The sequence below is a fragment of the Neoarius graeffei genome, chromosome 2 (assembly GCF_027579695.1).
Source record: "Neoarius graeffei isolate fNeoGra1 chromosome 2, fNeoGra1.pri, whole genome shotgun sequence".
In the NCBI taxonomy this organism is placed as follows: domain Eukaryota; kingdom Metazoa; phylum Chordata; class Actinopteri; order Siluriformes; family Ariidae; genus Neoarius; species Neoarius graeffei.
Genome location: NC_083570.1, coordinates 59210839 through 59222881, shown reverse-complemented (window position 1 = coordinate 59222881; position 12043 = coordinate 59210839). Strand labels below are relative to the sequence as shown.

At 41.1% G+C, this 12043-nt stretch overlaps 1 protein-coding gene across 3 annotated transcripts in view; it reads right to left on the bottom strand.

Moving 5' to 3' along the window:
• kcnq1.2 (potassium voltage-gated channel, KQT-like subfamily, member 1.2) overlaps positions 1-12043 on the bottom strand; it is a 292236-nt gene that overhangs the window by 218448 nt on the left and 61745 nt on the right. For 2 of the 3 annotated variants that reach the window (XM_060914561.1, XM_060914563.1), the window contains exons 6-7: positions 8077-8173; positions 5670-5810 (exon numbers count right to left, since the gene is read on the bottom strand). In XM_060914561.1, coding sequence (XP_060770544.1) covers positions 5670-5810; positions 8077-8173 — 238 coding nt within the window. The remainder of the gene's footprint in view (positions 1-5669; positions 5811-8076; positions 8174-12043) is intronic. The other variant, XM_060914564.1, reaches the window with a different exon arrangement.

Here is a 12043-nt window from a genome sequence, read left to right as displayed (position 1 = left end):
TGGACTAACCTATGCTTCACATTGGCAGTGAATGTACTCTCAGTACTGACAACAAGCCAATAACCCCATATTCAGCAAATTAGCTACATCTTAAAATACAGTCGCCATCCAAAATGGGTTCTTTCTCTCCCTCTATTTTTCCTTAGTTTGCTCAACCCTTTGCCTTGCCTGCCTTCCCTCCTCTCCTTCACCTCCCTCCCGCTCTGCTTTCCTCTCTTTGTCCCACTCTCCTTCAGCGAGTTCATTTCCTTTGCCTCTCATCATGCTCAAGTTTACAGTTTTCAGAAAAAAAAAAAAACAAAAGGGAGCAAATCCCCCTGTAGAGGACTTCTCCTCACTACCTCTCTGACACAAACAACGGCTTTTGTCCTCCATTACACAGAGCTACAGGAAGCCTCATGCTTTCTGACCCTCACCACAAAAAGGTAGAAACCCTGCAATTAAAGTTTTAATTAAAGACGCTGACGCCTCCGAGTGTTGGGGGAAAAAGGGGAATGCTTTCAAAAGGATAGCAGGCGAGGTGAAAAGAGGTGAAAGGAGGCCATTGCCAGGGCTTTTGTATAACCCCAATCCCGTGTGCAAGCCTGTGATTGGTGTCTCATTACTCTTCATGCTGAATGCAGCTTGTTAATTAACTAGCCTGGAAACTTCATCTGAGAAGTATTCAAACCGCCTTTTGATTGAATAGTTTTGGATTAGTGTATACTACAGTTACCACTTTCTGTGCTGCTATCACTCTCTGTTGCTGATAAACAAGAATATCTATTGAACGTCTAGGCTTTACCATTCTAACCAGCACTCTAAAAGCTGAATAGTTTAATTAGTGGTTTGATTATACTATAGAAGCATTACACCGGACTTAAAAGGTGGATTTATTTGCAATGCAAAATATCGGTATAATTACTTCTCTTCAGATTTTGAGATATCAGGTTTTGTTGTATCTGAAATAGGTTTCACAAAGACTAGTGATGCAAACAGTAAAGAAAGCAGACTAAATCTAGTTTGGTAGTTTGAAAATATTTCAGACTAGATGAAGCCAATTCTCCAGTCAACTGTACGCTGTGTAACACTGTGCTAGAAAACTTGTCTTCTGTTTAAATGCTCTGCCGTAACATTATTGCTTTCATAATAAATGTATGTAGTGAATGTGTACATATTTATTTATTTTTAAATCTTACTCCTGCCCATTTCCTGAAGACCTCCCCCCTGCAGTTATATTTGTTGTCCTTTAAAGCAGGGGTTCTCAACCTTTTCTACTTTAAGGCCCACCTATTCATACTTGTAATGAGTCGGGGCCTATTAAAAAAAGATCCCCAATTATTTTGGGTCATCTATTCTATCAGAATCTAATAACCTATTGTAAAGTGTATTAATGGGATGCAACATTACTCCCTGTTACAGATGGGAGCCTGGGAATTAAATAAATGCAATAAAACCAAACTGTTTTTAATTGTAAGTATTGTATTTAAAACTGTTTGGATGTGCCAGAAGCTAACATAAAACCATGCATGCAGGGCATTCTCAATCAAAAGGGATTAATGATCCAAAAGTGGAGTCTGGTCGATTAACATAAGAACTTATTGCCATGTTTGTGTTCAGCAAACAAACAAGTTATTAAAACCAAGACGTACACTCAAAAGAAGTGGATATAGAAACCACTCAATGGGATAGAGCCTTACACGCTAACAAAGAAGGATTTTTCCTATGAGTTGGAAAATTATCCATCTGTTGAGTTTCCCCGACATCTCAAACTACCTGGTGCTGCAGACATCGTTCTACACGGACACACAGATGAAAACCTGGAAGAGTATAGAGGCATACAAATTTTATATATGGCTGGGTTAAAGATCTGAGGATCAGGACACTACAAGATAAATCCTGTATCATTTTTGCCCGGATAAGGAGGAATTTTAGGGCTTTTTGTACACGTATTTGTGATGGTTGTTAGGACACTACAAGTTTTAGTATTGGGTGTAAACAAACCACAGCTCGATTCTCAATCCTCCCTGCTCTTCTCTTCCAGGTAAATCATTCACGATGATCCACAGAAACCCATTTAAAGACATGGGTATTACGTGTATTATATACGTGTTAGTTTACAATATGGCGACGATGATCAAACAATAAACAAAAACACGTGAGGACTTAAGCATCTCCTGAACTCCAAAACATCATGAAATAACAGAAAATGGTGATAAAAGCCAAATCCAAACAAAATAAAATCAGAGGAATTTACAAACCTTTCACGAAGTGATCACACCAAATTTAAGTGTTCTTTGAGTCCGCTCCCTTCCATTGCAGCGAAAGGTTCAAGAGCCACCTTTCTTGTCATCTTTTGGTAAAATCCTTTGCCTTTTCACTTTTTTTATCACTTCATGGGGAACCCGGAAGAAACTTTTATCAGTTTCATGGTTTGATTCTAACAGGCCAAAACAATGCAAGCGTAGGGCATTTTAACAACTAGCAATGCACCCGAGTGATAGTAACGCTTTGTGAACAGTGAGCTCAGCTGACCACCACTTCCTGTCTTGCATATCTAATGAAGCGGATGTGACATCAGATGCAACCCAGCAATTGTACCCTCCTAAAAATTAGCGTCAACTTGGAAAAAAAAATTGCAGCCCACTAGATGGCGTTTCGTGACCCGCTAATGGGCCATGGCCCAGTGGTTGAGAAACACTGCTTTAAAGCTATCTCATCTCATCTCATTATCTCTAGCCGCTTTATCCTTCTACAGGGTCGCAGGCAAGCTGGAGCCTATCCCAGCTGACTACGGGCGAAAGGCGGGGTACACCCTGGACAAGTCGCCAGGTCATCACAGGGCTGACACATAGACACAGACAACCATTCACACTCACATTCACACCTACGGTCAATTTAGAGTCACCAGTTAACCTAACCTGCATGTCTTTGGACTGTGGGGGAAACCAGAGCACCCGGAGGAAACCCACGCGGACACGGGGAGAACATGCAAACTCCACACAGAAAGGCCCTCACCGGCCCCGGGGCTCGAACCCAGGACCTTCTTGCTGTGAGGCGACAGCGCTAACCACTACACCACCGTGCCACCCAGGGACGTCACTAGGTTTGAGAGACAGGGGTAGCTTAGCACCCAGAGGAGAAAAGGTATTGTGCGCGCGCAGCGCGCGCCGAACATTTTTCAGAGCACCTACTAAGGCTGTCAATCAATTCATTATTTCAAGAGCATCACACCTTGGGGACACACTTCCCACCATTTCTATTCTATTTTAAAATTGCTTTCATCATTTAATTGCTTGCTGAAGCAACTTCACCAGCTAAACTACAAAAATGTGAAAAAAACAATGGTAGGTGTCATGCATTCCTGCGCAAACTGAAGAGGGCAAGTGCTTCACAAATCATCATGTAAACATTCTACAGACGACTCAATATAGCCTAGGTAAAGTTAAGCAAATGCAAACCACTGACATCAAATTACAATCTCACCGTGTGTGTCTGCAAATGAAAGCATAGAATTCTGACTCTCTGCAAACCCAACTCAATGGAAGCCCGCACCGCGCCTGCTGCAGAATGCCTGCGTAGTTTTTTAAGTCCTACTAGCCTACCACTCGACGTGACGCTTGACACAGAGCCAATGAGGAGGAATCATAACGATATTAATAATATTGCATTAAACAATAAATAAGCAAGCAGAAACTGTTGTTCGGATTAACTTGCGTTCTTGATGGCTCATGTTCAGTGCTTTACTGCCTTTGTTTTTTTGGGGGGAAAAAAAATAAAAATATAAATAATTTAAAAAAGGGCAAAAAATATAGGGTGGCTTTGCCATAAGATAGGGTGGCTGGAGCTACCCTAAAATGGGTCTGGCGACGTCTATGGTGCCACCGCTTTAAAGCTATATAAAATCAAAATCAAATTATTGTCCTGTGAAACAGTGAATATAGCTGTGCATTCTGTGCCACAGGTTTCAGATCCATATCCAATCCACTCATCCACACTCGTGAGTTGAAAATGGTGCAAACATTGCATCGCTGAGATATACACTGTCAGGAGAGCTCTGTTTTTATTCTGTACCTCCTTAAAGGTGACGTACTTCTTTTCCACAAGTTGACACAGTTCCCTGAGGTCTTAATGAAATGTCTGTGACATGCTTTGGTCAAAATATTACAAGGCTAAAGCACCACAGCACCTTCTCCCCCTGTTTAAACAGCCCTGTTCAACACAGCAGATTTGAGTGTCTGTTCTTATAAATGATAATGAGCCACAGCTCACCCCACCCCACTCTTCCGCTGGCCAATCAGGCAGCACTTTCCTCATGAATATTCATTTGCAAAGGCAGTTTTCAAGCAATGAGTGGAGATACTCAGGTGAGGGGATGGAATAATTTCTAATGAGCTCCCCTTGTGACATAGAAAGTGGAGCCAAATTTAAACAGCTTGTTGGCAGCCCAAAAGAAACTGACTGTGTTGTCTTATTTCAGAGTTTGTGGGTTGGTACGCACTCCAGATACCCAAACATATATACGCAAGCAGTGAAAAAGTTAGTTTTTCAGAATATGCCCTCTTTAAATAGCATAATATAACTAATAAAAACATGATTTCTAATTTGATTGCACTGATTTATTTTTTATTTATATAATTGGTAAGCAGTTAATGGTGTCGCCAAAAAAGCACTGAAGCTGCAAATGTAATTTGTAGCTTGCGTATGACTTTTGACTGAAACACAGATTAATGCATCATTTACTGTTGTTTATAAGCATTTAACTGCACTAATAGAACAAAAAATAGTAATTGTTTTGAACGAGTTGAGTGTATATTATGTAACAGTTCATGCTTTCTGTATTAATTTAACTATAGAAAAGGCAACTAGTTGAATACTTTTTTAAATTACTATCCAACTAGTAAAAATTGTCATATGAACCCCTAATCTGAATATAATTTTTGAATGCAGTTAGCTTACTGTGTTAATATCATCATCTTTTAATCTCTAACATCTGAAATTAATTTAATTACCTTGGTCATATACAGTATGTACTGTTTGATCATATCCATTTCATTTAGTAAATAAGAACATACATTTTTACATATATTAGTGAAGCATTTGTAAGCTATAACTTGTGTTTGGTTTTTTATCTCATCTCATCTCATTATCTGTAGCCGCTTTATCCTGTTCTACAGGGTCGCAGGCAAGCTGGAGCCTATCCCAGCTGACTACGGGAGAAAGGCGGGGTACACCCTGGACAAGTCGCCAGGTCATCACAGGGCCGACACATAGACACAGACAACCATTCACACTCACATTCACACCTACGGTCAATTTAGAGTCACCAGTTAACCTAACCTGCATGTCTTTGGACTGTGGGGGAAACCGGAGCACCTGGAGGAAACCCACACGGACACGGGGACAACATGCAAACTCCACACAGAAAGGCCCTCGCCGGCCACGGGGCTCGAACCCGGACCTTCTTGCTGTGGTTTTTTATATAACGTATTATAACTATGACTAGATATTATCTAAAAATATGGTATGAAATGCTTGTAAATTTTACCATCTAATCAGATAGACACAATGTTAATATTCTGGTGACATAAATAAATAAAGAATGAATGAAAAAATATACATTTTTACTGATTTTTGCTGCTGACTATGTACATCATACTTGATCAGAAGATCATAAACGTGAGACTTACAACACCCCACCAGAGCGCATCTGCATAACTCAAGAAGCCTGTCTTCCCCTCCTCATCCACTGCATCTTTCTCCGCCAGATACACAAAATACGAGGAGAAGATCAGACCCAGGAAGCCAATGTACAGTGTCGTTATCAGCTCCTGGTAGAAAGAGGACACACAGTTATAATGGTATTAAGATACATCATTCTAAATACTTGGATCATCCTATAATTGCTTTGTTGCAGAGTGCTGGTGATATACTACAAGGATATATATATTGTGTATACACCAAACAATTAAGAAAGCATGCATTGACTGTTTTTAGTCATTAGACACTAAAATGCTGTATATTAACTATAGCATGTCAGTAGGAATACATAATTTTGTTGTTTAATGTCACTAAAGCCAACAGATACTTCCCAATGCTGCATTTAATCCATAAAATCACTTGTAATACTTTTCTTTTTATGGTTTTTCTTATCTGGGTAATTTACAAGGTTTGAAATTGACTGCGTAATAGCTGATCATGAAGACATACCTCTAAATTCAGCTCAGTGTCTCTGTATACAGTGCTATATATAGCGCAATCTACATGGCAAATGGTGAACAAGTGAGTACAGTAGCCATTTTGGGCACAGGGAATATTTTAGCCGACCTCACATGGTTATGATACTGTTACTTAAGTGTAGTTACAAGGTGTGAAGAGCTGTACTTGGTCAGCAACAATGTTTAGGTAGGTGGCACGTGTCAAAGTAACAACCACATAAATGCCAAGGCCCAAGGTTTCCCGGCAGAACATTGCCCAGAACATCACACTGCTTCTGCCTGCTTGCCTTCTTCCCCAGTGCATTCTGATGCCATTTCTTCCCCAGGTAAGCGACGCACATGCACCTGGCCATTCATATGATGTAAAAGAAAATGTGATTCATCAAACCAAGCCACCTTCTTCCATTGCTCCATGGTCCAGTGCTGATGCTCACATGCCCATAGGTGCTTTCAGTAGTGGACATGGGACAGCATGGATACTCTGACCAGTCTGTGGCTATGCAGCCCCATATGCAGAAAGCTGTGATGGACTGTGTATTCTCTCACCTTTCTATTATAGCCAGCATTAACTTTTTCAGCAATTTGCCCTACAGTAGGTATTCTGTGGGATCAGACCAGATGGGCTAGCCTGTGCATCAATGAACCTTAGGTGCCTTTGACCCTGTTGCTGGATTACCGGTTGTCCTTCCTTGGACCACTTTTGATAGATACAAACCACTGCATGCTAGGAACACCCAACAAGACCTGCTGTTTTGGAGATGCTCTGACCCAGTCATTTAGCTCTCATCAAAGTCACTCAAATCCTGATGTCTACCTACCTACCTACTTACCTATCTATCTAGCTATAAAAGCTCGAAATTCTAACTAAAAGCTACAAAAAGTCATACTTTCTGCCTGATTGGGCCTGTCTAAATATTTGGGATTGCATACTGATTGACAGGTAGCATGGTGGTGTAGTGGTTAGCACTGTTGCCTCACAGAAAAAGGTTCTGGGTTCGAGCCTAGTGGGAGTCTGCGTGGGTTTCCTCTGGATGCTCTGTTTTTCCCCCACAGTCCAGAGACATGCAGTTACACTAACAAGCTACTCTAAATTGCCCGTTGGTCAAGGTTGGAGAGGGATGGGCTCCGCCAAGTTTAAATGGCCTAGACACACCAATGATGGACTGTTAAGATGTCTTCAGTGGTGCCCTTGTGGGCAGTGGGACGAAGAAAACTGACTAACAGTGGTCTTTCCCTGGCAAAATGAACCACTTACCGTATGAAGTGCTGCTAGTTTAAAAAAAAAAAGGCTAGATTCATTATCTCATTATCTCTAGCCGCTTCATCCTGTTCTACAGGGTCGCAGGCAAGCTGGAACCTATCCCAGCTGACTACGGGCGAAAGGCGGGGTACACCCTGGACAAGTCGCCAGGTCATCACAGGGCTGACACATAGACACAGACAACCATTCACACTCACATTCACACCTACGGTCAATTTAGAGTCACCAGTTAACCTAACCTGCATGTCTTTGGACTGTGGGGGAAACCGGAGCACCTAGAGGAAACCCACGTGGACACGGGGAGAACATGCAAACTCCGCACAGAAAGGCCCTCGCTGGCCACGGGGCTCGAACCCGGACCTTCTTGCTGTGAGGTGACAGCGCTAAGATTCATTATATAGAATAAACGTATTGGGGAAAGGCAGTCAAATGAATGTTAGTGCATAATAATAATAATAGGAAGAAGAGGAAGAAGACGACGACACTGGGGATGAAATTAGGAGTCATATATGTACTTTGGTGCTTCTCATCAGTGACACTATATGTTCAGGATTATTTGATATTTTTCAAACCCCCATAATTCAAAATGCCTGTGCACATTTCTTTGTGTTTATTGACCTGCCGATGAATAAAGACAACAGATCCCAGTAGTCTCCATGTGCCTCCCTGACGATCCACATGGAGCATGCGCAAAATCTGTAGGAAGCGGATTCCCCTGAAATCAAAAGAAGTATCACGTAAGACAAATCCAACATCTTACGTATTCTGTATATTGGCCAGCCATCATTTTAAATACAACATCTAATTTACTGGTATTTTGACATCAATTGTCTCTTAGTAGCTACAGTGTCTTGCAAAAGTATTCACACTGTAAAAAAGAATAGTTGAGAATACTTGAAATTTCAAGGCAACAGTCTGCATTAATAATTTTATGTTTTGCCAACGATGTGCCATGATAATCCAAACTATGATAACACTGTTATCTTTATTAAGAATTCTTAATTAAGTCAATTTTCATATCCTCATTCTGCCAACATAGATTTCTCTTTTTGCTGAACAGTGGCATTCACAGTAGTACAAAAAGGCAATTGAGGTTATCACAATTTTTGGGGGGGCTTTTTTCACCTTTATTTGGATAGGACAGTGTAGAGACAGGAAATGAGCAGGAGAGAGATCAGGAAATGACCTCAGGTCAGAATCAAACCCAGGCCCCCGGATTTATGGTATGGCGCCTTATCCACCTGAGCCACGACAACATGAACGTCAACCGGAAAGAGAACCACATTGCCCAGCCCTTGCATTTGGGAAAGGAAACCACGTGTCTTGGTCATTCAGAGCATGCGCTGAATAAACACCTGTGACAATTATGTATTTTCAATTCAGATTATTCACTATTGTATATTTACACATCATTGATGTGCACCCTATCAGTTTGATGTGGATTTTTCTTGATGTGGATAATTCTAAAAAATAGAATTATGCTTTGTTCAAGTAATTCCATATTCACAATTGAATGGACAAGAAAATATGAATAATTATTAACGAACAGAAAAATCCACATCAAACTGATAGGGTGCACCTCAATGATGTGTAAATATGCAATAGTGAATAATCTGAATTGAAAATACATAATTGCCACAGGTGTTTATTCAGCACATGCTCTTAATGACCAAGACACGGGGTTTCCTCTCCCAAATGCAAGGGCTGGGCAATGTGGTTCTCTCTCCGGTTGAAGATCATGTTGTCGTGGCTCAGGTGGATAAGGCGCCATACCATAAGTCCAGGGACCCGGGTTCGATTCCGACCTGAGGTCATTTCCCGATCTCTCTCCGTCTCTCTCTCCCGCTCATTTCCTATCTCTACCCTGTCCTATCCAAATAAAGGTAAAAAAAAGCCCCCCCCAAAATTGTGAGAACCTCAATTGCCTTTTTGTACTACTGTGAATGCCACTGTTCAGCAAAAAGAGAAATCTATGTTGGCAGAATGAGGAATTGAAAATTGACTTAATAAAGAATTCTTAATAAAGATAACAGTGTTATCATAGTTTGGATTATCATGGGCATACATCGTTGGCAAAACATAAAATTCTTAATGCAGACTGTTGCCTTGAAATTTCAAGTATTCTCGACTATTCTTTTTTTACAGTGCATCCCTCTTGGTGTTTGTCCTATTTTGTCGCATTACAAGCTGGAATTAAAATGGATTTTGCGGGGGGGTTAGCACCATTTGATTTACACAACATGCCTACCACTTTAAAGGTGCACACTGTTGTTTTATTGTGACACAAACAATAATTAAGATGAAAAAAAAAAACCCAGAAATCTGCAGTGTGCTATTCACCCCCCCAAGTCAATACTTTGTAGAGCCACCTTTTGCTGCAGTTACAGCTGCAAGTCTCTTGGGATATGTCTCTATTAGCTTAGCACATCTAGCCACTGGGATTTGTGCCCATTCCTCAAGGCAAAACTGCTCCAACTCCTTCAAAGTTAGATGGATTGCGTTGGTGTACAGCAATCTTCAAGTTATACCACAGATTCTCAATTGGATTGAGGTCTGGGCTTTGATTAGGCCATTCCAAGACATTTAACTGTTTCCCTTTAAACCACCCCAGTGTAGCTTTAGCAGTATGTTTAGGGTCATTGTCCTGCTGGAATGTGAATCTTTATCCCAGTCTCAAACCTCTGGCTGATTCAAACAGGTTTTCCTCCAGAATTGTCTTGTATTTAGTGCCATCCATCTTTCCTTCAGTCCTGACCAGCTTTCCTGTCCCTGCAGATGAAAAACATCCCCACAGCATGATGCTGCCACCACCATGCTTCACTGTAGGAATGGTGTTCTCAGGGTGTTGTGTTTGCGCCACACATGGCATTTCCCATGATGGCCAAAAAGATCAATTTTAGTCTCAGTTGACCAAAGAATCTTCTCCCATGTGTTTGGGGAGTCTGTCACATGCTGTTGGGCAAACTCCAAACAGGTTTTCTTAAGCAATGACTTTTTTCTGGCCATTCTGCCATAAAGCCCCACTCTGTGGAGTGTACAGCTTAAAGTGGTCCTATGGACAGATACTCCCATCTCCGCTGTGGCTCTTTGCAGCTCCTTCAGTGTTATCTTTGGTGTCTTTGTTGCATCTCTGATTAATGCCCTCCTTGCCTGGTCTGTGAGTTTTTGTGGGCGGCCTTCTCTTGTCAGGTTTGTAGTGGTGCCATATTCTTTCCATTTTGCTATAATGGATTTAATGATGCTCCCTGGGATATTCAAAGTTTGGGATATTTTTTATAACCCAACCCTGATCGATGCTTCTCCACAACTTTGTCTCTGACCTGTTTGGAGGCTCCTTGGTTTTCATGTTGCTTGCTTAGTAGTGTTGCAGAGTCAGGGTCCTTCCAGAACAGGTTGATTTATACAGACATCATGTGACACTTTGATTGCACACAGGTGGCTCTTAATCAATAAAACAACAATTTGTGCCTTTAAAGTGGTAGGCATGTTGTATAAATCAAATGGTGCTAACCCTCCAAAAGTCCATTTTAATTCCAGCTTGTAATGCAACAAAACAGGACAAACACCAAGGGGGATGAATACTTTTGCAAGACACTGTAAATATTATACGTCTTCTAAGCTCATAAAGTGTACAGTGGTGCTTGAAAGTTTGTGAACCCTTCATAATTTTCTATATTTCTGCATAAAAATGACCTAAAACATCATCAGATTTTCACACAAGTCCTAAAAGTAGATAAAGAGAACCCAGGTAAACAAATGAGACAAAAATATTATACTTGGTCATTTATTTATTGAGGAAAATTATCCAATATTACATATTTGTGCGTGGCAAAAGTATGTGAACCTTTGCTTTCAGTATCTGGTGTGACCCCCTTGTGCAGCAATCACTGCAACTAATGTTTCTGGTAACTGTTGATCAGTCCTGCACACCAGCTTGGAGGAATTTTAGCCCATTCCTCCATACAGAACAGCTTCAACTCTGGGATGTTGGTGGGTTTCCTCACATGAACTGCTCGCTTCAGGTCCTTCCACAACATTTCGATTGGATTAAGGTCAGGACTTTGACTTGGCCATTCCAAAACATTAACTTTATTCTTCTTTAACCATTCTTTGGTAGAACGACTTGTGTGCTTAGGGTCGTTGTCTTGCTGCTTGACCCACCTTCTCTTGAGATTCAGTTCATGGACAGATGTCCTGACATTTTCCTTTAGAATTCGCTGGTATAATTCAGCAAGCATAATGATGGCAAGCCGTCCTGGCCCAGCTGCAGCAAAACAGGTCCAAACCATGATACTACCACCACCATGTTTCACAGATAGGATAAGGTTCTTATGCTGGAATGCAGTGTTTTCCTTTCTCCAAACATAACACTTCTCATTTAAACCAGAAAGTTCTATTTTGGTCTCATCCATCCACAAAACATTTTTCCAATAGCCTTCTGGCTTGTCCATGTGATCTTTAGCAAACTGTAGATGAGCAGCATTGTTCATTTTGGAGAGCAGTGGCTTTCTCCTTGCAACCCTGCCATGCACACCATTGTTGTTCAGTGTTCTCCTGATGGTGGACTCATGAACATTAACATTAG